Genomic DNA, 24,542 nt, shown 5'->3' with positions numbered 1-24,542 from the left:
TGTGGAGCACGCTCAGGGTAATTTAAAAATGACAACAGCAAGGTAATTCCTACACCACCTCACACAGTGACAGCACCGGTCCCTGCGGGGCCGGCGCACGCGTCACTTCCGGGGGCGGTCCCACCCTCTGCCCCCGGCGCCTTCCCGGGGCCTTTCCGGGGCCAGACGCGAGGGGCGGGGCAGCGCGAAGGAGGCGGGGCCATGGCGGTAGGGGGCGGGGCACTGGGAGAACAGGCCAATGGGGGTGGAGGGGCGTGTCCGGGGCGTGGCTTGGCTGTGGCATGTGGCGGGGCCGGGGTCTCCAGGGGTCATTCCCATCCTTGCTATTCCCTGCCTTTCCCTGCCCGCGGGGCCGCGCGGGGTGAGCGCCTCTCCTGCTCCGCGGCCGCGTCCTCCGCCGGGCTCCACCACGTCGTGAGTTGCGGGCGGGCGGTGTCTCGTCCTGGGCCTGGGGGAGCGCGGGCGGGAGGGACGCGGTGCGGGGCGAGCGGCGGTGCCGGGGGTGCCCGGGGGGCCGCGGAGCGGGGGCGGGTTGGGCGGCGAGTAGCCGCGGCCCAGGGGCGAGCAGGAGCCTCGCAGCCGCTCCCACGAACTGCCACAGAAGTTGGAAGTAAATTTGTCACAGGAGTTGCGAATAAATTTTCCGATAAGTTGCATTTCCCCCCGTAGCAGCGGCGGGAGTGGTGGCTTTGCTCTCCTGCGGCGTGTGGATGCTTGTAGATGATTTTGTTCCTGGGGAGGTGGGAGCCGGGAAAACTGGGTTTCCTTGTGGGGAAGAGAGGTGATTGACTCAGCAAGTAACTCGCTGCCTGAGAGTAACATTTTTAGGCCCTGTGGACCACCTCAAAGGTACGGTGTCCTTAGGAGACGCCACCCTTATGCGTGGCATCACTGATATGTAAATATACCGTATGTCCGTATAAGTAAGGTTGAGTGTGTACAGTTGGGATTACCCTTGAAAGCAGCATCCTGCTTTGTGTGGTATCACACTGAAATCTTTCACCTCTTTTCCTACCTTAAGTAAAGGTTTTCAGAAGGTTTAACTATACCCTAGGCAATGTTAGCAAGGTGTCAGCTGGAATCCAGTAAATGGTAGGAAGAATAAATACTGTTCTTTGACCAAGCTCTCAAATACAGCATCCTGTGGGGAAATCCTATTGCAGTGGATCTTCTTCTGATGGATTCAGCAAATCCTTTCACTTTCCCCTCTGTCTCCTAATCTTTGTTTTTTAGGATTGGCAAAGAAAACTCATGTTACAGGATCCTGTCAAGCGAAGTACCTTGATGTCCTGCATGTTGGCTGACTGAATCTCTGCCAGGCTTGGTCATGCAACACCACTCCTGTTTCCTGATAAAGTGAGTTAGCTGCCTGCTTACCAGAGGAACAAACCCAAGAAATACTAATCCTTTGCACCTTAAGCTAAATTGCAGTGCAGCCTTGATGAGTGAGGTAAACTCGCTGATAGTGAGCATTTGGTTCCCTTTAGACCTCAGAGGGTTTGTGATTGAACAGTGGCTTTGAAAACTAGGCAATGTGTGTTGATTCAGTGTTTCTCTCTCTGAAGTGCATGTATTTTTGTATTAATCCAAACTATCTACCATAATCAACCACTACTATATAGATTAATACAGTCCATTGCATGGTAATGGATAGTTTAGAAGGAATCTGTCCATTTTTATTAGCTTTCATGTCTGTAGTGGATTAGAGAATGTGCTGTCCATTTCTGCTGCTTGGTTCTAGGTTTCATATATATATATATATATCTATCATGTATGTATACACACATGTATTGTTCTAGTACTTTTCTGGGAGAAATTCCAGGCTACATGCCTCTTAACATGTTGGTGAGGACATCTTTATTTTTTTGTTTTAATTGCAAATTCCCTGCTGGATTTATAAACCCATCTGCCAGAAAACAGACTTTGCATCTGGTTATCTGCTATTGAAATTCTAATTGGCACATCCATACAACCTGAAGCCTCTGCCTTCTAAGGAAAGTCTCCTGGCACAGACTTTTTGAAGGCTCTGGGAGTAATTTGCAAAAAGAATTTCCAGCTATGGCGATGAAAAACATCGATGCTGAATGCCTGAAAATGTATCTAGGGATGCATACCTTGGATTACAGGGTTAGCTAATGTAACTACTTAGAAACATACTAGCAGACTTTTTCAGTTGTGTGTTACTGACTAAATTTTCAAGGGAAAATATTGCAGGGACATTAAGGAATGGAGATGTTCGTTTAAAGCAGTGCGTGTTGGAAATGTCCAAAACTTTGCTTGAAGGAAGTGTGAAGAATTGATTTGTTTGGGTAGAGTTTCTTGCCTAGTATACAGTTTTGCTGATGTTTCCCCATGCTCTGACACATAGTTAGCTGAGTATGTGCTCTGTGTGTCATCATCCACACTTGGACACAGTTTTATAAACTGAAAGAGCCATTGAGCAAGTCCAGCTAGAGTTTATGCCAGCATATTTGCAGTGAACATTTCTGGGGGAACCTAGGTGTAGGAGGAAAGAACTTGCTGCTCTGCTGTGTTCCCACGAACCAGGGTACTGTATTGTCTTGTTTCATCCTGGCCGCTGTGCGTGTTCCGAGTGATGCTGGGCTTGTGGCTCAGAGCAGTGGTGGGGATGGCTGGGTGTCATGCACATGCATTGCCCTGCGTCCCTCGTCTCCATATGGAGATGTGCATTGTCTGCGTGTGAGTGCTGAACAGCCAGGCTCAAATCCATCTGCTCTGACTGGTTTCTTCTCTCATCCCTGGATGCCACATATAAGCGTGTTCAGACATTGCTAATGCAGTACGTTTTAGATTTATCCTTGCCTTTTAATTGTTGCTTTGTGTTTGATACAAACTTCTAATACCAAAAGCAATTATGCACTGGGAAAGCCAGAGGAAAAAGCAGTCAGTTCACTGACACTTGCATATAGATCCTCAGCTGCTGTGCATTGCTACAACTCCTTTGCAGAGCAATGACAATCCACACCAGCTGGCCATTTTCCCTTTTAAGTGTTTAAATTGGGATAGGATGCCTTTCTTAAGGAGATGTTTGTCCCTATGTACACAGCTGGTACAAAGTCCATTCGTGTGGTAGATGAGATACCCTTCCCACCCCTTGTTAACACAGTAATTGTTGGACGAACCTCTATGGTTTATGCTGCACCAGGAACCAGACTAGATGATCATTGTGGCTTTTTTCCCTCCTACCCTTAAAAGGACTGTGAGGGCAATATCCCTGCTGTGAGTGCTGTTGCTGGATACCATCTGACACTGTGTACTCTGGCTCATCAGGGTTGTTTCCCTTTCCAACTTCCAGCCTGTTCTGTAGGTCTAATCCTTTGTCATACCCCACCTGTCAATGATACCCAGCCTGCTTGGGTGTGGAAGGGCTGTTGACCTTGTTGACTGGGAAGCCAAGAAGTCCTGAGAGGTATCAAGGATTTAACACATTCATTCCTCCAGTAATTTTTGGTTCCCTTTCTACATCTTAGACTTGGAGCAGTCAGTGGGGCTTGTGAATTGATAGGTGTGGTATTAGTATGCTGCTGGCACTGCAGGGACAGTAATAATGCTGAAAATTGGTGCAGGCAGGACCTGGTTGCACACTTTGGAAACGTTGTTCACAGCTCCTCCAGCTTTTGACTGCTGGCAATCCAAGTCAGTCAATGTGCAGGTAAGGTGCCCAAGGTGCCTGTGGTACAGCAATTCGTTCAGGAAAGGACAACTTATCTCCAGCATGGTATGGGGACCCCCTTCTTGAAGGAATGTTTGCATGGACATTGCTGCATGTTCCTGTGAACAACTTATCCAACAAAAGCAAGTGGCAAGAACTGCAGAAGTGGGTTTTAAAGCTCAGTGGAACCACAGGATTGCCTTGCTAGTGTGTAGAGTAGCATTTAGCTGAGGGCTCTGCTTTGCTGTTACTGTGATTTTACTGGAATGAGGTTTCCTTAGGGCAATTTTGAATGTCCATCAGCATAGGTGCAAAACTTCTGACGGTCTTCTGTTGCCTTTGCTGACTTTATTTTTCTTTGCTGTTCTGGGGCATGGCCTCAAGGATCACGTCTTGGGTTTCAGTGCTGAAAGGTGGGCATGCTACTGCACTGATACCAAGCTGGTGCTGTGTAGTGTTTGTCAAGCAAAATGGGACTGAAACACTGTCCCCAGTGGCTGCAATTACCATGGTGGGAAAGCTGGTCTTTAAATGCACTTGGCAGAATGTGAGTTCTCTGGATTGACAGTGTGTGGGTCTGGATTCTCCATCACATCCTTTCCTCCCGTTTTACATGATAGCTTGTCAACCGTTTGGAGAGCACACTGGGCGCTTGTTTGTTTGTTTTTTTTCTTGTAGGACAGTGTGGTATGAAGAAAGGAACAGAGGGCAGAGAGCCAGGGATATGGGTACTTTTTTATTTGCAGCCAGCTGGACTGTCCCCCAGTGCATGTGACAGGACCCACAGTCCATTTGTACTCTGCTCGAGGAACCAGCTGGTCCTCCATTTGAGCAGGAGGGTTGCACAGTCAGTGCAGGTCACAGTTGTGTGTCTGGATTATCTCGCTACATCACCACAGCTCCTGTCACCTTTGCTTGGGGAGTCTCAGTTAGGCTGTGTCCTCTAAAGGACAGCTAAATTGTGTTCTGCAGACATGGCTATGGAGTGTCCAAGCCCCCATAGCTGCCTCTGTTATTCCCTAAGTACACAAAGAGGGAAGAGAGGTTGTCTGTGTGCAAGAGCCTTTTATTAATTTACTGAGACATTCAACAAGTCCTCTTCACAACTATCACTGCTTCTGCTAACAATGACTGCCCGGGAGGGCATTGGGATTGCCTTCCCTGGACTCCATCTGACTCTGACTTGGTGCCAGGCCTGGAGAACTGCTTATGCAATAGTCCAGGAAAACACTTGAACCTGTACTTCTGATGTACCCTGGTGTCCTGGTTTCAGATTTGTTAAAAAAAAAAAAAAGGTGTGGAAGTGGAGGGGAGTGACTTGATAAAATTTGCATTGAATTTTACATGTATGCTTGGGTTGCATTTATATTTGTTTGGCTTGGGGAGACTTTGCAGCACTTTAGCTAAATCTGGTTTTAAATCCACTTAAGTTAAACTCCTAGCACAACTTGTGTGTGAAGACCAGGATGAAATCTCATTAATTTTAATAGGATTAAGCATGTTCTTTTGCTGAGTCTTCCCCTCTATCTTTTTTTTTGTTTGGCTTCTCTGTATTAAAAAGCAGGATAAACCTTTCCACTCTTCCACCTCTTTGTGAAAATGCTTTATCAGTCTCAGAGAAATGTCTCTCTGGTTGCATACAATAATATTTTACACATTTTTTTCCTATGCTTTCAGCTGTAGTCCTACTGCATCCAGGCTTTTATTGGCTTTTGCTTCCCCTAAAGGCACAATAATTCCTGGCAGCAAGAAAACAGTTACAAGTGTTTGCATGGTAAGTGTCTACACTCAAAATCATTATTTTTCCTTTTGCTCTCTCTGGATAGATTTGAAACTGCTGTAAAACAAGTCAATTAGTAGAGAGAAACTCTGTAGAAGTCAGCAGGAACTGAGCATGTGCAGATGGGTGAGGGCAAAATTAATCCCTGTTCGTGAACTGTGAATAAATTGAAGAACAGGAAATAAAGGTAGAAGTGTTATGAATGCAAACTGGTTAAAGGGAAATATTTGGGATCTGTCTAAGATTAAGCAAACCATTAATTGGAGAGGAGGCTGTTTCGTGCATTTGTGTTACCTTTTCATTTCCTCATTTCTCAATGTACATCATGCCCTAAATGTCAGTATTGATTATTTTGATTTGTATGTGATTTATGTTATAGGAACACTCCTCTTCCACCACCTCTCCTTCAGAAAATACAAACTCCACAGCAGGTATTTCTGGATATTCCTGAGATGCTCTTAATGGCACACTTAATAAGCATATGCCTTCATAGGAAAAGTAAACTGTCTTATAGTTATGTACTAAGATGGATTTCAAGAGACTTGATTTTCATTTCCAGCTCTGACTAGTTCCTGTAGCTATATGCAAATGACTCAGTCTTCTCACACCTATAAGATAAGGGAGGGTTGGTCTGTCTTACCTGCACTCCACTCTTTTGAACTGATGCCCTGTTGTTCTGTGGGCTGGTCTGTATTACAAAGGTTGGGCTGATGTTTTTGTCTCAGCAAAGCTCCTTCCTTGTGAGGAAACTTTACATCATCAATGTGTTGTCTTGCTGGCAGTAGCATCTAGATTTAAATTCCTGTATCTAAGTAAAAAAGGAGAACATAGTGGAAAAAAGCTTTCTGGTTTTTTTTCCATACAATAAACAGGAGACTAGCTTATTAAGGGGGCTAAGGAAGGGAGTTTCTGATGGATGAGAAATGCCCAGTGGTATCTTGAAATTCTCCATGTCCAAGCAAAGAGTATTTATTCCCTAGATCATAGAATCATAGAATCATAGAATGGTTAGGTTTGGAAGGGGCCCTAAAGATCATTTAGTTCCAAACCCCCTGCCATGAGCAGTGATGCCACCCACTAGATGAGGTTGTTCAGGTCCCTATCCAACCTGGCCTTGAACACTTCCAGGGCTGGGGCATCCACAACTTTTCTGAGCAACCTGTGCCCATGCCTCACCACTGTCACAGCAAAGAATTTCTTCTTAACATCTAATCTAAATCTCTCCTTGTCCTTTCACTGTCTGCCTCTGTAAAAAGTCACTCTCCCTCTTTCTTATAACCCCTTTTAAGTACTGAAACACCACAATGAGGTCTCCCTGGAGCCTTCTCCAGTCTGAACAGCCCCAACTCTCTCAACCTGTCTTCATAGGAGAGGTGCTGGACACAGCACTCCAGGTGGGGTCTCACCAGAGCAAAGTAGAGGGGCAGAATTGCCTCCCTCAACGTGTTGCCACGCTGCTTTTGATGCAGCCCAGGATACAGTTGGCTTTCTGGGCAGCAAGCACACATTGCTGAGATATGAATTATATCTTCATTTATGATGATTTTTTTTAAGGGCTTGCCAGCAGTTTATATTTGTGTTGTAGAAATGACAGGATCCACGTGTTCTGGCTGTAGTGGCCATGAGATGAGTTGGCATGTACTGTGGCTGAAATGCATCATGGACAATGTCTGGGATATAGCTGACTCTAGTGGCCATGTTTTGGTTGGTGAAGCCAGCAAGGGAATGCAATGTCATAAGCCTGCCAGCAGTTACATGACTCAGTTTTATGCAGGTCACAGGTTCCACTAGTTCTGCTAGACTTACTCTCATATATAAAGTTAAACACCTGCTTTGTGTGTTGAATAATTACTGCCAAAGACAGATCTGCTGATGTGGAAACACCTGATAATGTTCTTCAGGGACACGCTGCTTGAGTTTGAGTTTTGAGTTGAGCTGTGATGCAGGTGGCTTTTGTTACCAGCTGACTTGATAAGCAAAAGCAGGAAGTTTTGTTTGCTTGCTATTTAGCAAATAGCTTTTAACTGAATCCCCTATACTCATAGATTCCTGTTTGTTGATTTTCTCTCATTGGAAAGAGAGCAAGGTTCTCTAGGCTTTGAAAATCTCATAATGTGTAGAAGTTGGATATGCATTTATGCACTGAAATATATTCAGTGAGGTAGCAGAAGTGGATTTCTGGTGCTGATAACCCATCTTCATAAGGAATATCTGAATGAAAGTGTTTCAAAATAAAATATAAACAGAAAATGCTAGTGAGGTGAGGTGGGGGGTTTTGTGAGTTTTGGTTGCTTTTTTTTTTTTCCCCTGCAATATTTGCAGTATTGGCAATATTTGTAAGTGTTCTTTCTGGGTGTTATGTTCTGCACTTGGCCCTTGACCCCTCTGAAAGTTGAAACAGATGTCATGCAAACTGTGGTAAAGGCAAGCTGTCCCTTGGGAACTGACCAAAAACTGCAAACCCTTCTACTGAATGAGCTCTTAAGTTATTACATGACTTGTGACAAATTTGTTTGCAGTAAGTCAGTAAGATTACACCTGCAGAGGTCCCTTCTGGAGTTAAAATACATGCTCCAAGATTGTGATACACAGCTGACTCAAGCATTCACATTTACAGTTGTTCTGAGTAAGATATCATGAATGGCATCCAGCTGTAACACTGGATTTCATACGGCGATTCATCTGCATAAAAGATGTCTGGATGAAGGACAGAAATTGTAAATATGTGTACAAATTTATTTCGGTATTTTTGTCTCATCTCCAGTAAAGTTATTGCTGGAGAAAAGTGTTTTAAAAAGCAAAGGCTGAAGTGGTGGGCATGCAGTTTAAATGGCTAGAGATTGTTTGATATTGTAGATGTTAATATGCATCTGTATAGGTAGAGAGTTTTCTGTAGTTGTATGTCAGTGCTAGAGGATTTGCTAAGCAAGATGTGACATGTAATTCCTCTTAGATGGCTGTCATAAAAAAAAAAAAAGGCAAACAAAACCAACTCCAAAACCCCCTAATGCATGCTGAGAACAGCTAATCCTCACTGAATTAGTTTTTCTGCTCTGTTATCTACTTGGACAGATTTACCTTGTATGATATGATTTCAGGCAATTGAAGTGAAAGTGCCTTACTGTAAAATGGCTCAGGTGCCTGAGAAACTGAGTGCTGAGACAGAAGCTGGATTTTGTTGGGAAGCTGGTGGAGGCAGAAGCACTGTTTTCTAGGGCAGAGGAAGCCTTTAATTTCTCCACACTAGCAAAGGAAAGTTGTCAAGGTACTTCCACTAAGTGCTGCAAGTACTTGACTGTTCGGTTACATTAGTGAAACATAATGTTTGTGGTAGTTGTAATCTCTCTTGGTTAGATGGTGAGATTCAGGTATCCCCATGGAATAGTTTTGGAGTTCTCCTCAGCGACATCAGCAGAAGACAGAAAGACAGACTTTCTTCTATATCGAGCTCAGAAAGGTTCAGAAGAACCTGCTGCTGCCTGTGCTCTCCCTCTTCCATCAACGAGGGGCTCTTTGGTGCAAAGACATTTGTACTGGAAAAGCTTTGAGGAGCTCAAACCAAACTTATTTTACTTTGACTTATTTAGCAGTTTTTGAGCATCAAGACTCAAAGCTTAAATGAGTTCCCCTGAAACTGAAAAGAGAGAACCTACAACGAAGTAGCTGCTGCCCTGCTGCCCTGTAGGAGATGAGATACCCAGGAGCTGGGCTGAAGCACTTCTGCAGATGCTACCATGAAGTAAGGAGAGGGAAGGATGTTTTTCCTGTAGGTTCTGATAACCCATAGGTTTACATTCATGTTGGTGAATACTTATTGGCTATGAAGAACCTGCCACAGGGAAGGTCAGCAAGGTTTAGGAAAGCTGCTACTGCATTTGATTTTTATTTTGTTTAGAAAAAATAGACTTGGCTAAGCTTCCCCACCCTGCCCTGTGATTTCCATGCCTTTCAAGCTGTCAAAATCACAAAGCAAGGAGGCATGCACCAACAAACCTTATTTGGTATCACTATAAGTGTGTTCCTTGCTTGAAGACTTTAGGAAGAATCTCTTGATTTGTACTATGTATTTGTGATTTATGTGTAGTGAAAAGACCCTCAGTATCATATTGTATTGTGATAAGATAAGCTGGAGTGTCTTTTTGCTGCATCTTACCTGGGAGATCCTTGGTATGAAGCTACCTTTGTTTTTTAACCTGAGTTGTTCGCTTAAAAAGAAGAAACCTCCTATAATCTAGTAGCCTTCAGGATGTTTTGCTTGTGAGGATAAGGGAAGGTGGAGGCACATATATTTTGATTAATTTTTTTTTTTAATTTGTATTTATTCTCTGTATTTCAGAATATGCACAAAGATCCTATTTCCTTGCAGAAAGGAGAAACAGCCAAAAATGCTTTCCTTTCTTCAAGTTCTTTTAGTGCTGAGCAGAAGTTTCCTTTCAGTCATTGCACTGGGACCATGTTTGGCTGTTTCCAGGCTGCCTGAACTTTCTTTTCAGTTTCTGAGCTCCCCACAGTACTGCCTGATGCTTTTGTAACATAAGGTGCCATCTCTGCTGTGTGTAACTCTGCTGAAAACCGTGCAGAGGCTTAAATTCCTGAGGAAAGTTGCAGAACCTTGTGTCCTGGATGGAGATGGGTCCTCTGTTTCTACGGACCTAAAATTGGTGTTATGGCGACATGAACCCATAGAGGAGCATAATGATTTCTCAAAAATATCGGGAGTGAAGGATGGCATTTCAGTGAAATTTAACTTGATCTGTATTGCCAGGAATTTGCTGATTGTGGTAAAATTCTGCAGGGCAGGAGGTGGGTGGGTGACCAAACTTCAACAGTTTGGCAGTTTTACTTGCTCCAAAAGTAACACTTGGTTACTTGTACCTTCAGGCTGAAGTTACTGCTTGTTTAAGTCTCTGTTAGCTCCAGACTTGTCAGTTTTGAATTTAATAGCACCTCAGGCACAATTTATTCCTGTGCATGTGCACTGTGCTGGTTCTAGCTTCTAATGCCATCTGTCAGCAACCATGAACCACCCTTGCTGCAGAGTGCCTGATTCTGCAGGCACTTAGAAAAAGTCATGAGTTTGCCTTTTACCCTTCTTGAGCAGCTTTGCTCTGTATTAGCTCAATGGCTGCAGAGTTCATGTGGGAGCCACTGGATGGTTCCTTTGAGGGTCTTGTTGAAAGCCGTTTAATTTGAAACACGTGGTATGAAATGCCCTACATTTGATCTCCTGTTCCCATGAGACAACACCATGTCTGAAAATTTGCTATCTGTTTCAGGTTCAGATCAGACTAGGGAAGGTTGCAGTTGAGCCATAGTACATGTTTTTATTGCTTGGAGGTATTTTTGTTGACAGATTTATTGTTCACTCACAGCTTTATGTAGTTAGCCTTTGGCAGTTCACTTTTCTGTATATTAAAACTAGATTGTTTCAGATATTTCAAAACAAGGCACAGTTTCATAAATCAAATAGCTGTCTGATCATTTTTCACAGGAAAAGTGTCCTGCTGAGTAGTATTTCTCAGCATTGGAGCTGCAGCACATGGCACTAATATGGGGGAGAAAGGATGATGGATGGGTGATGCTGGTTTGGGGTTTTAGGCTTTAACATTTATTTCCTCAGAGGCAAAGTTTTGTGGCCATGAAGCCTCAATGGTGACAGTGTGGACTGTCCTCAGCTGTATAATCTGTCTGCCTTGTCACATGAGGGAGGAATACAGGTGGGGAACAGAGGCACAGAAAGATGGAAATGGGTAAAGCTGGTAATACTTGAAACAAAACTAACCCCAAAAAAGCACCCATAAACCCCAGTGTAGCTAAATTTGCCTGTTGTGGTTTAACTCCAGCTCACAACTCAGCCCCACAGAGCCACTCGCTCAATCCCACATGGAGTGAGGGAGGGGAATGGAAAGGTAAAAGTGAGAAGACTCCTGGGTTGAGACAGAGTTAGTAGGAAAAGCAAAAGCTGCGCTTGCAAGCAAAGCAAAGCAAGGAATTAATTTGCCACTTCTCATGGGCAGGCAGGTGTTCAGGCATCCCCAGGAAAGCGGGGCTACATCATGGGTAACAGTGACTTGGGAAGACAGACACCATCACTCTGAACATCCCTCCCTTCCTTCTTGTTTCCCTGGCTTTATATGCTGAGCATGATGCTGTACGGTCTGGAATATCCCTTGGGTCAGTTGGGGTCACCTGTCCTGGCCGTGTCCCGTCTGACTTCGTGTGCATCCCCAGCCCAGCCTCCTCGCTGGTGGGGTGGGATGAGAAGCAGGCTCATTCCCTGAAGCTTGTAGATGCTGCTGTAGGCGTTGCAGTCACCTTTCCTGTGGGGTGTGTGTCATGCAGATTGATAGGAGATTTAACCGTAGATGGAGACTACACTACAAATTGAAGGAGGTGGTTTATATTTAGGGGAGGAGAAGATGTATAACTTTATTGCTGCCTAATTAAAATGATTTTGCTTATTGGGCTGTTGTCCTTAACCGATTCTAGTGTGATGCAGTCTGTGTAGGCTTTTTGGCTTTGTAGGATCTTTTAAATCTCTTTTTTGTGGACGTGTATTGGGAGAAACATCAGAAAAGGCAGAAGCAAACCAAACCTATGTCCATCCAATACCCTATTTTGTCTGCTGCAGCAAGGAGTGTGCTGCTAATGTGTCAGCTTTTCTGTAATACATGGCCAGCTCTGCCATGTTAACTGAAGAATTGTGTAGGAGAGGGGATATAAGAAATGAACTTCTGGATCTGAGCTGGCAATGTTTTTTCTCTGAATTGCATTTCAGAGCATGTGTAACTTGCGTCCTACTGTTGCAGCAGGTCATCCTCTAATGCTCTGCTGCCGTCGCATCAGCCCCAGCGGTTTATCAGATCCAACTGGCTGGTCAGCATTCTAGCCTGGCCAATGTATCTACGAGATAGGACTCATGATTTCTAGGCACATTTTCCTTCAAAACTCCCTCTGAAAGTATGGAACTGTGCACTTTCCACCTCGGTCATCTTTCTACGGGAGCATTTTGTTAATACTGGAAATGATGGGGGCATGGAGAGCCAGTATTGGGGCAAAAAATGGGCCTTTGACTGTTGTATCCTGGTTTTCCAAGGAAGTGGGAATGCTTCACACTGCGCAGACATCTTAGGAAGTCAAAGGAACTGTGTCCAGACCAGGGACCTAGCAATGTATTTCCCCCTCTATAATCTGTAATGCTTCTCTGCTTCACAGTCTTTTCATTCTTTATTGTTGGTAGTATGTTACATGTTGTAGAAACAGCTTTGCAGCCTGTCAATAACTTTCTTGGGGAGCCAAAGGAACTTAATGGCTCTAAAGCTGCTGTTCAGAGAATCATATAACTTCGTCTGGTCATGCTCAGCTGACATTGGGTCAGCTTCATGTACCTTTGGTGCTGCCCCTTCTGTCTCCAGACTTATCTTCATGTGCATCTTCAGTCTTGGAGAGAAGCTTGGGAAGCAAAGTGCTGCTCAGGATTGCAGCGCAGATTCCCTGTCTCCTATATTCTTGCCTTGATTTACCAAACGAGGTGTGCTTGTCTTCCCTTAGCAAAATCTAGTTGAATTCTGTTTTTCTAAAGAGAGTAATACAGCACTTGTTTAGAGGGCTGACAACACATCAAGTGTTTAGCAGCAAATACAAGTGGGAAACAGGCCTTATGTCTTCTCAGTTGGACGGGAAAGTAGCATTGTTGTCTGCAAAAGGTATCCCACCTCTGTTTTCCCTGCTCTGTTGATATACTGAAGCTAGAACATTTCTTTGCTACTCTTTGACCTTATTTCATACCTAGTCCATGCACACTTGTGAGAATAAATTTTGAGGCAGTGTCTGCTGGCTCTTCAATGACAGCTCAAAGGAGCATGTGTTGCCCTAAATGATTTGCTTTGCACACTTTGTACCTGTGATCTCTAACACCCACACTCCCTCTTGCCATGGGTTTTTTTTTGTCTAGTTCTACATCTCTTTTTTCACCCTGCTGCAGTCCCTGTGTGCACCTTGCAGCTGCTTAACCACAAACAACTGAGTCTGGCTGGGAGGGCATGGAGGCAAGGCATTTATCTTCCAGAGGCTTCTCTTTGCTCTTGAAACATCACCCTAATCATTTGCTTTGAAATAATACTCTGCATTTTTTAATTTGTACAAATTCCTTGTCTTGAGCCCTGTGAGATCAGCAAGAAGAGAGGAATTCTTTTGAAACCCAGCGGGCAGTATGCTCTGGATATGTGTGTACATTGCAAAGTCACCAGTCATTCAGTTGTTGACTCAGTTATTTTAGTTATATATGCTAAGTTATAGCCACAGATGACAAAAGTGAACTTTACATTTTTCAGAGTGCAGTCTTTTCCCACATTTTATTTGTTGCTGTCTTCTGTGATTTTTTTTTTTTTACTTTTAATTCCCTTGGGGATGCTCTAAAAGTGAAGAAGGTCATGCTCAGAGTGTGAATTTTGCCCCGATTTCTCAAAATTAATTCTGATGGGAACAGTAGCATTCATCTCTTCCATCATATTTTCCAGACAGAGAGTGGTTTCTTCTGGGGATCAACATGATTTGGAGAAGGTTTAATTAGTGCTGTTCTGGGTTGTAGGTGTGTGGAGTGGGTGTTCAGTGGGGTCTCTGAGCACAAGTGGAGCTATGTGGAACTGGCTAGAAGTATGATGGGAAGGCAGAAATACAGCTTGTTGCTTGTGATTATAAAAGGCAGTTGTTAAATCAGGAAAAGTGATCTGCAGGTAATTGTAACTCTTGTTCTGGATGTATGGGATTGGCTAAGGTGTAAGAGGCCAAAAAAACCCACCTCTAACTGGAGGTTCTGATATTTAATACAGTATCCTAAGTGCTGTTTGTACTGTATTAAAGTATGACTGCATCTGGTTATCCCCTTGCTGGACTTGGAAATGAGCTCTTTGCTTCTCTGACACACTTATAGTCTGTGCATTACGTTTGTCTACTTCACATGCTCAGTCTGCAACCTGTAAAGGGATTTTTATAATTGGCTAAAGAACACTGAGAAGTGTTTTAAGCCTCTAATTTTGGATTGAGTGTCTTAGAGGAGATATTATCAGTTGGCCCCTGAGGAGACCATGTTTATTGAGAGGGAAAGGGGAGACAAATCTCTTGTGTGTGAGCTTGGCTAAACCACTGTTGGCCTAATCCAGAAAGGCTGCCAGGTACTTTGGAAGACGTGAGAGTCATGTACTGGGGTTTTGCTTTCCTCTAGAGTCATTGCAGTTGAGTGGAACCAAAGTCAGCCATGATGGGAAGGACTTGTAGTGAATTAAGGTGGTTGAAGATACAAAACACCTCTTTGCATAGGGGACAGATAGCTAAGTTAACGCAACAGCTTCAAGACACTGAGGGTGATCAACATTTAATCTTAAAAATATCTGTGGTACTTGGGTTGGTTCAGTTTTATTTGTCCTAATATACTGAGATTTTAACTATAATAATAATTATAGTATTTATTCATAGATATAATGCTGCTATATCTGCAGTTTCAAAATGCTGTGGAAGATGTTTATTCTTTGAGGGTGGTCAATATAACTAGAGAATTATTAGTAAAGGTAGGAAAAAATTCTGTAATAAGTGTTAAGTGTTTGTTTTCATTGCTGTTATTCTTTACTAGTTTATTTAAAACAGTATATGCATACATTATTGCACAGGCAGTTCATTCTCAGGGTCACTTCTTAGGCTGTAAAATAATGCTTCTTGTAAACACTTTACCTTGAAAATGGACAGCAAAGAAAAGCTGCACTCTTTAAAATATAAAATTTACCATTAATTATGTATTTTTTCCTTTTTTTTTTATTTTCTATGGGTCAAATACTGCTTTCTGCATCTCTGCCTAGGACTGTTGAACTTTAAAAAAAAAGTGCAGTTATTTTGGCACGTTGTGGTGGGAGTGCAGGTTGACAAACAGTGTTCTGAGGCAAAGTACCTACACTGTCTGTGAGAGAACCCAGTTCACTTGCTGTAAGTTAAAGGAATTTTTGCTGTCTGCCAGCAATAAGGATCTGCCTGTTCTAGGAAAAATCTTTTGTGGGCAGAGTTACTTCATGTCTTCCCTTGCTTTCCCACTTGCTCCCAGTCTTGTCAAACTGCAGTTTTCAATTGTTAATCTGCAATTTATGCTAAGAGTGACAGCAAGAGCATGCTAATGGCTAAGGCAAACTTGTAGAAGTGTCTTGTAATTTGGAACAGTGGGAAAAGTATTAAAGTTAGCTTACCTGAATAGCACAAATTAATTACCAATAAATTACCAATCCCCTGACAAAAAACGTGGGGCTGCCTTCCTGAGCAGCTGATGCCAGTGTAGCGTGTTGCCAAGGCTGTATTTGTGTATTGCACAGGTCATCTCCTCTTCTGTGCTGATTCATTCAACTCCTGCTAAGGTGCACTTGGGAGAGCAAGTGATAAGGAATGACAAAGTCAGTCTGTGCTGTGCATGTGTAGTGTGAAATGGAGAGAGACCCTCGTGAAGCTGGTGCTGGCTGGACACTGGGCGTAGTCTCTGGTACACAGGACTAGATGGGGCTGCTGAGCTGCCTTTCCTTGCCAAGACTTCTTTTGTTAGGTCAGACTTAGAAATATTTCCAGCTGCCAGGTGGGATGACGCGAGCGTGAACTTTTGGCTGCACTGGGAAACCTGCTCACACAAAGCAAGTGCGACGCTGTGCACACTTGCTCCAAGGAGAAAGCTGAACAGGGGTGCATGAGCTAAGGTCAGCAGTGCAAGTACCCTACAACCCAGTCAGTTTGGGCTCCCCTGCTCTCTGGGAAAGCAGAAGATATAGAAATGCTCCATCTATTTTCAACAGGTAAAATAACTCTCTTTACTAGAATAAGTGGGCAGGAAGGAGACTCTGAGTTCCTTATGGAATTTGTAGGGTGACTAGAGAAGCTGAACTTGAGGCACTGCAGTTTATTATCGAGTTTTGTCCCCATCTTTGGCTCTTTGACCGTCCAGTGTGGACCTGTATATTATGTGTCCTCTGCGAAGCTTGGGGTACCTGTTTATATTTCACCCCTTTTCACACAGGGTTATTTTGAAGCTAAAACTGTTGCCCTTTTTGGGGCTTGAGGATATAGAAGAAGAAGGAAAAATTGGAAGCAAAAGTTCCATGGTAGGAGGCATCAAAATGTTGCGATTTGTGAGTCAAAGCTAATAAACGTTATTTTGGGCTTTCTTGGAGGGGAAAAAAGGCTCTCAGTCAGATTCTTAAATTCACAAGTGTAGTTGGGACTGGAGTTGAGAACTCAGGCCGAACCTTCTTGCATGGATGGCTAAATCAGGGTCTTACGCACATTACTGATGACTGTTAGATGTTCTTCACTATGGTATTTATACCATTCACACATGCTGCTCATTCTGTGTTGTGAGCTGCCTTTGCAGTCATCACATACATCCTTGAGACGTCACACAAAGTTGAATCTCAACACCCTTTGAAGGCTGTGACATTTCATAAAAGCAGGATGAGGACTAAAGCTTGCTTCAGTGATGAGGAAGAGGGTTGCCCTTAAAAATTACTTAGGTCACAGCCTTAAAATTGGTCTGGTTCAGGCTGAACTGTTTGGAAGCTCATATAAAGCTTTAAAAAGCCTCAGAAACAGGAGGGTAAATCCAGACAGAAGGCAATGATCTGCTCTGATATCAGCTTGAGCTGCTTCAGTGACTTCAAGGATGAAAGCACATCCATTGGGACAGAGACTTGTGTGTGCATTGATAATGAAGGAAAGACATTGCCTATTGTTTTATGTGGGGAAATGAAGGCTTGCTGTGGGTGTGAATCTTCTTCGTAACAGTTGATGTGTCTGTGTAATGTCTTGGAAGATCTGAAATAGTGGCTTTTGCTTGTTTTCAATCAAAGCTTCCTGTAGCTGTCTGCAATGAGCAGGAAAATCAAAGCAGAAATCAACCTTTGGTTCTTGGTTTTGACTGACTCTGTATAAAGGCAGGGACAGGACTATAGTTCCCCATATTATCAGTGTACTCAAACTGGTGTAAACCCTTCTGCTCAGCCTGGGAACAACATTGAGGGTCCCAGAGTGAGTCAAAAGGCATCATATCTGTGCTGTCATATGCTTGTGTGCTTTGAGATTGACTTTGTACCCATGGCTTTTGACTTAAGCTGTCCTTCATTGGGACCTGAGAGAAGAAGAGCAAAGTACCTTTTCCAAAGAAGGAGCCTCTCTGTGAATTTGGGAATGGTCTGTACTCTCCTGCCTCTGCGTCCATGCTTGTTTGTGGTGTGTAATGATACTTGCCTGCCTTTTGTACGTTTTTTTTTCTATTGCTGCTGATAGGAATATAGAAAGTTTTGTTTTGTTTTGTTTTTTTTAATAGGTATATTGCAGTGGATCTGAAGTTGATATAAGAAAGAATTGCTTCTGGGAAGAGAAGCCTCCCTGTAAGGCCAGCCCTGAAGATGTGGACTGCCATTGTATTCTTCCTGCTGATTTCCTTCTCTATATGTGAACACAGGTTTTCTACCCTAAAGGGGAGAGGAGTCCATGTAGTGCAAATAAACAGGCTTACAACTGAAAAACAATGCAGGGAGGCTTGTCAAAGCCCAGGTGCTTCAGGTGAGGTTCTTGTCCCTTAGATGTTTTCTGTTCCTTGAAGGTCTCCACTGCTCCCCTGACAACTTTCTTTCTTAATTCCAGTTGTTTACGGGCTTTTACAGTTATGCTTCTCTGTGCAGTGCTGTAGTGCTAAGTAACTTCTGACAGCTTTGGTTAAATTGAATCCAGAACAACTGTTTCCCAGGGCCCTTCTAGCTTCTATAAGAAACAGCATGCATGTGCTCTTGGTGTGCACTGATAGCGTGCAAGCAGTGTTGGGTCACTTGAATTGAAGAGTGATTATTCCATTCTGCCAGATGTTTGCAAGTAAACAGTGCTCTTGTAGACAGCTGCACTAGAACGAGTAGTCTTTGTTCCCTGCTATGTTTTTCCTGCCTTAGAAGAAACTACTTGTATCCTGCAACTGAGCACAGGGTTAAACAAATCTGGCGAGATGAAAGCCTTCTGCTCACTACCTCTGGGATGTCTTTATAAAAGCATTAAACTTCTAAATGAGTTTGAGTTGTCCTTATGAAGGTCTCAATCCTATCTAGCCACACGTGAAAGCTCAAAAAGCTGGTGATGTTGTGGTGAAGATGAGGCCTTGGCGCAGGTGAATGAATATCTGACATTCAGATTGTTAGGAACATAATAAAGATGCTGCTTTTAATGGCCAGGAGTTTCAAAGCTGTAGTTCAAACATGAGACATTCCTTCATAGTGGAAAGAAAGTACCTTTATAAATTGTTTTATTTAGGAGATAAAGTAAGGGTGAGTTTGTTTCCCAAGGCACTAGGGCTGTGAAAGCTCCAGGTTCTGTTTTTTAAGGTGGTAAACCCTAGACAGATGACACGTTCACACTGACTGTGCTGACACTTAGGGTCTGTAGCACTTCATGTTGGTGTGTTCCACCTGACAATCTCTAAATTCTATGCACGTGTCATCCTTAACCTGATATATTGATAGGGTAGAAAAGGTAATCAGCTGCCTTTTCCAGAAGAGAAACATAAAGAATTTAGTTAGTATGCAATAAGGGCTGCAACATGATTTGGCTGTGTGGTTGGCCCTGTTGCTGACTTTAACCACTTCGTTGTCTCCTAATCTGTTAGTACAAAATAAGTCCAGTTGAGTGTTAGCTTTGTTGAGCAGAGGGTTTGAGCCTCTACAATTAGGTGACCCATTCCATTTCGGGAAACCATGTGAGACTGAACCCAAAAGCATAAACTTTTCTAAGTTTTACATTCTGTATTAAATGTACTGAAGCAATTTAATTTCTATTTGTTACTTGATGGCTGGTCTGTTGCACTACCTGGTGTCAAGGGAGGTGGAAAAGATAGAAACTCTTGACATGAATGTATGTGCAGAGAGATCATCTGGAAAGAAGGACCTGAAATGTTTTTATTTGTTATTAGCTTTAGGGTTTAAGATCAACTTTACTGATCTCATTCTCCATTCTCATCTTCCCCAACAATATTCTTTTTGTGTTTTCTGTCATTACAGACATGGGACCTGAGGCTTAGTTGTCAGAATAGTTACACATATGTAACTGTTGGTAAAGAAACAATAGATATTATTTTTTAAGATATTATAGTTTTAAGTTGTAATCTACAGTTGCACAGGGAGATGTCTTCATAGCTACATTGCTTGGAGAAGTGGAAAAATAACATTCTCAGCTGGTTAGGCACTCTTCCATAGATGTGATTTGTACCTTTGCTGACATAACATCAGTTACTTATGGAAGTAGTGCAGCTACCACAGCAAAAAGGGACCTTTTGAAGTTCCCTGGTCCAACTCCAATTTAGATCTGTCTGTTCAAGAACTGATGGAGAGACCTCTCTGGCCCCCAGCCCAGCGTTGGAGTGCCCTTGTGCTAGAAACTAACTTTTTCCCTTGATGTTGAGTTGGGATTTGCTGTAAATCATCTGCTTCAGGCCCTCAGACGTCTAATAGTCTCCCTTGGACTCACTCCAGTATTTCAATACCACTCTTGTAAGCTAGAGAACCCAAAACTGGGCATAGTGTTTAAAATGCCTCCTCAGTATTTGCTGGAGGAGGTTCATTCCTTCCCTCAGAGCCTAGTTATGTATACGTAGACATGTAGAAAGAAGTTAGTCAGTTCAAAGGGATGCCAGGAAAGCGATTTTTTGCTGTGATGAGTTTATTTAGCTTGTGTTGGGATTTGACTTAGTAAAAGACAATTTCTGTGATGGCTCCCGTGGCTAATGGTATCATTATTCAAAGAATGAAGAGTGAATTTCTGTGTAGCTCCAAGCACTGAGACGAGAGCTGTCTCCTATGAGTGATGAGATGGATGTCTACTCAGTTTTGGCTCATTTATTCTTTTTCCCTCAGTAAGATATGTTGATGAATGCTAGCATTTACATGAGAACAAACTGTAGTGCACTTTCTTTGTCCCTGCCTGGGTGAGTGAATTGCTGTTGTTAGGAGATGTTGGTACCAGAAGACAAGCAGGTAGGTAGGCTGCAGCTCCTATATTGATTTCATTGGCTTTCCAGTTATTTTTGCCAAGGCTGAGTCAGGATCCTTTTAAGGCCAGACCTTCTAGTTATTGTGTGGGTTTGGGGGGGGTTTTGTGGTTTTGTTTGTTTGTTTGTTTGTTTTTTCGAATGCTTTAATTAAAGCTATGAAGCAGCATGTTTGGTATGCTTTGTGTAGCAATGCATTTTATCTGCTGTTTTCAGGAAACCGTCACTGTAATTGGTCTATGCCCTACCAGAACCACTGCATCTTCTTGCAGTGTCACCAGCTGAGTGTGTGCCAAAATGCTGGAGAACAAGACATCAAAGATCTACTTGGAGGTAAAGCCATGTTTCAGGTTCCTGGTGAATCCAGGATCCTGGTTCTTTTGCTTTAAATGCCTGTGTTTAGACCTTGATAGGCTTTCAGCTGAGGGAGATGGATTGTGAAATGCCTGTAGGATAATTCTGTAGGTAGAGTTGATCGGAATAACCACGACCTAAGGTTTCTGGCACATGCAGGCTCTGTCTTTGAATAACTTTTGTAGCTGTTACCGAGTAACAGTTTGTTTCCATGTTGAAGACATCGTTCATTCAAGCCATTTGCATGCCACACGCTGTCCTTGTGAAAATAAAGTCATAACAGATGTATTTATATTTTTTTCAGAGAAAGGAAAATGTCTTGGCATTGTTTTTCTCTCAGATTGCCAGAATTTTGTTCCAGAGTCAACAGGCTGCTTCTATAATCAGAGCAGCAATTGCTCATGGTGACTTTCCAGTGCCAGGGTATTGAATTTTAATTAAGTGACACAATAACAAAATGGAGCTTATTCGTAATTGAGGAACCAACCTTTTAAAGTATGTTTCAAGGAATCACTGTACCCCAGTTTAAAAAAGAGTTTGTTCATGGTTCTTTTGGGTTGACAAAGGTTTCTCTGCAACACACCAACCAGACCTGTGATAAGCAGATGGGGTTTATGTCACTATAAATCTAGCTCACTAGTTGTGAAGGAAATTATCCTGATGTAGGGAGGTGTAAGTGGGAATTTCTGCCCGTTTTTGAGAGGTGAAAATTATGAATCTAAGCCCAAAGGCTTTGTCAATGATGTGTAACTTTGAAAGCATGAGTCTTCTTCTCAGGAACTGACATTTGTAATGCTGCTCCTGTTGATAATGTGCTTCTGCATTGTAGCTCTCTACTTGATTACTCCCCTTTTGTGAAATTAATTCCCTGGTTGGGTAAATACTAGAGGTCTGTGGTAAAAAAAACTGAACCAAACCAAAAATCCTCAAAGGGATTATGTGCAAAAAAGACAGGGCTGGGGGGGCTGAGTTTTCATGTTCTTGCTGAATTCAGGACTGATTTATTCCAGTTGTACTATGTCTACTGCAGAATATGTGTTGTGGTGTGCATGTTGGGGGGTTGAGGTTAGATTTGAGCTTGAGAGTTTTATTCTTACAAAACTCATTGTTTTTGTCTTTTTGAAGAAATTGTCAGCAGGAAATGGGAAACAGTCCTGTTTCCCCACCAAAGCTATCCACAGAAAAAGGAGAGGATGCTGAATGCACAGGTTGACCAACACAGTGTGGAAAACCTGTTTTCCTCAACTGCTCAAACTCACAAAATTCATTTGAGGCATTTGCTTGGGTTTGAGAATGAAAATGTCACAGCAAATACAAGCAAATCAATTGCAAGCAGTGCTACCACTCCTACTGCCCCAGCTGTAACAACAAACATTACAAATGGAAGTGTCTTCATTACCACTTATGAAACAACTGCCAAAGCTTCAAATGCCCCTGGAGGTTCTGATACCATTGCTAAAACCATGCAATCCACTACCTTTTCTCCCACTTCTGGTAACATCTTTTCTTCCACTTCCAGCCATGTCGCCCAGATTGTGGTCACCAGCCAAAAATCAGGAAATAGTAGCTCTGTCTCAGTATTGTCCCCCACTTCTACTTCTGCTCCCCTCACTGTTACTTCTAAGGCAGGTACTCAAACAGAGCAGTCTAACCCAGCTACCACCACCACCACCAGTGCTCCCCACTCTAACAGCCCCACCACTGCTGGAGCTGACCTGAAGACACTGACCACAACATTGACCACCCTCATCCCACAGGATGCAAGAACATCTTCCACTGCTACCAGTCATGCCACGACACTCAAACCCTTGGAGAGTTCTCACTCTGCGAATCCACTGCATGTCAGCACACTGCCAGCTCTAAAACCAGAAGCAAGTACAAACACAGGATCCTTGAGTGAATCAACTTCTCTTCTGGGCTCCACAAGAGGTGCCATGGTTTTAACTACAGCCTCTACAGTAGAAACTACGACTGGGCACGGGATAAAGTCAACATCTGACATCTTTTCAACAACCATGGCTCCAACAGATGCACCCAAAACAACAGCTTTGGACCTCACAGAAACTCAGGACAAAGACAATGAGTACATTCTCATTGCTGCCGAGCCTCTGACTCAGTACTTGGTGGATAAAAGTTCACTTCTTGCAGTGCTTTTAGTTGGTACGGTTTTTTTCATAACTGTTATAGTTCTTTTCCTCATGCAGGCCTATGAGAGCTACAAGAAGAAAGATTACACACAAGTGGATTACCTGATCAATGGAATGTATGTGGACTCAGAGATGTGAAGGGGTGGGAATAATACAGTAGGCAGAGAGGTGGAAAGGAGTTTCAAAGTCTGCCTGACTTGTTTTTCCTTCCTATTTGCCTATAACACAAACTGAAAGTGCTTCCAAATTTACTTCTAGTGCAATTGAGGAGAAATGCCATGTACTGTATTAAGAAGAAAAAAAATAATTTTTTATTTAACTGTGCAAGAAGTTGCTGTAAAAACATAAAAAGAGGAATAATTTTTAACATTTTCATAATGCACAACAGCTTTGGCCATTATTTTTCATTGCAAAACAAACCTAACAAGGGGTAAGCTACCACCCTCTGAAAATGCTCTAGCGCTTCTTCAACTGTGCAAGTTGAAGTTACACTGCAAGTTCCTCGTGTTCCATTTGTTTCACATGTGCTCCTTGGAAAACAGAGCAAAGGATGCTGTCACCTTTTGTGAAATGCTCCCAAACAGCCAGATGAGAAGTCTGGAGTATTGTTGTAACAGGGAACTTTTAATCCAGTGTGTGTCATATTTCAGTATGCTTCTTGCTTGTAAAGAGGTCTGTTTACAAGGTATTGTAAACCCTGTTTACTGCTAACCTAAGATCTCTTTTCACCACGGAGTGGATTACTGTGCCTCTGCACTTAAATGATCTTATTTTTGTATTCAGTCAATAAACGGGACCCTGGAAGGGCATATTTTGTTGTGTTTCTGTTTTCATTCCTGTCCCTGCTGGTTTAGAAGCAAGCAAATGGGCTTTTGGGGCTTAAGCAAATTACCTCCACTTCAGTATTCCAATTATGGGAGCTTTGAAGACCTCACTGAAAGCATGGACATGTCTGAGAAGATACTCATCATCTTCCAGAGTACTGCTTCTATAATTTAAGACCAGTATGCTACCAGTCTCCCAGGTATGCAGACCCACTTATTGCCTATTATCTTTCATGCTTAGAGCATCAGGCTCTGTTTTGGTTTTTCTTTTGCATTTAGGACCAGCACAGAGTTCTTAGTATTTTGGAAACTTTATTGTGCATGCAGTTGCAACTTTCCTCCCAAGATCTACATTTGAAAGAATGAGTAGAAAACACTTGATTTTTAGGCAAGTATTCTTCAGTGATTAATGTGTCTTGAATGACACATACATACCATTAGCAAAATTATGGTTCAAGGTCTGTTCTTGTTTTTTTAACTATATTGATAGCTTCTCTCTTGCTTTGAATTTGTTGGCTCTTCTTTAATCCTATTTACACGTAATCTGGAGTGAGGGTGATAATAAGTAATCAGAATCTGAGCTGCTGAGTTTTGGTTTCATTATTTATTCAAATTCTTTGGCTGTTTAGAATTTGGAGGGAATCTTTACCCTAGAAGAGGTTACTTTGTAGATGACTTCATCATCAGTTGAAAGTGCTATGAAAAGAAATGCAGA

The 24,542-nt window shown here is 42.8% G+C and overlaps 1 protein-coding gene across 4 annotated transcripts; it reads left to right on the top strand.

Annotated features, from left to right (window-relative positions):
* The first annotated feature begins 253 nt into the window (after positions 1-253).
* LOC127478467 (uncharacterized protein C11orf24 homolog) lies at positions 254-23,815 on the top strand. 4 transcript variants are annotated; one of them, XM_051804171.1, is made up of 6 exons: positions 254-361; positions 1,234-1,356; positions 5,351-5,447; positions 17,800-18,038; positions 20,719-20,835; positions 21,982-23,815. In XM_051804171.1, exons 4-6 carry the CDS (start codon positions 17,882-17,884, stop codon positions 23,139-23,141), a joined length of 1,434 nt encoding a protein of 477 aa, XP_051660131.1. In that variant the 5' UTR covers positions 254-361; positions 1,234-1,356; positions 5,351-5,447; positions 17,800-17,881; the 3' UTR covers positions 23,142-23,815. The 4 variants fall into 4 exon arrangements, with proteins under 4 accessions (XP_051660131.1, XP_051660130.1, XP_051660132.1 ...); XM_051804170.1 differs by having other exon boundaries at positions 259-414; XM_051804172.1 differs by lacking the exon at positions 5,351-5,447 and having other exon boundaries at positions 259-414.
* Positions 23,816-24,542: the final 727 nt, after the last annotated feature.

The sequence above is a fragment of the Manacus candei genome, unplaced genomic scaffold, assembly GCF_025592945.1.
Source record: "Manacus candei isolate 608988 ecotype Guabito, Panama unplaced genomic scaffold, ASM2559294v1 h1tg000060l, whole genome shotgun sequence".
Taxonomy (NCBI): Eukaryota; Metazoa; Chordata; class Aves; order Passeriformes; family Pipridae; genus Manacus; species Manacus candei.
The sequence above is the reverse complement of the archived record's forward strand: the minus strand, read 5'-3'. Positions and strand labels throughout refer to the sequence as shown.

What these genes read in the sequence shown, in the direction of transcription:
- LOC127478467 (XM_051804171.1), top strand. Translation starts at nt 17,882, where the DNA reads ATGTGGACTGCCATTGTATTCTTCCTGCTGATTTCCTTCTCTATATGT. An exon ending in TCAAAGCCCAGGTGCTTCAG is followed by an intron (nt 18,039 to 20,718) that starts GTGAGGTTCTTG and finishes TGCTGTTTTCAG; the next exon opens with GAAACCGTCACTGTAATTGG. An exon ending in CATCAAAGATCTACTTGGAG is followed by an intron (nt 20,836 to 21,981) that starts GTAAAGCCATGT and finishes GTCTTTTTGAAG; the next exon opens with AAATTGTCAGCAGGAAATGG.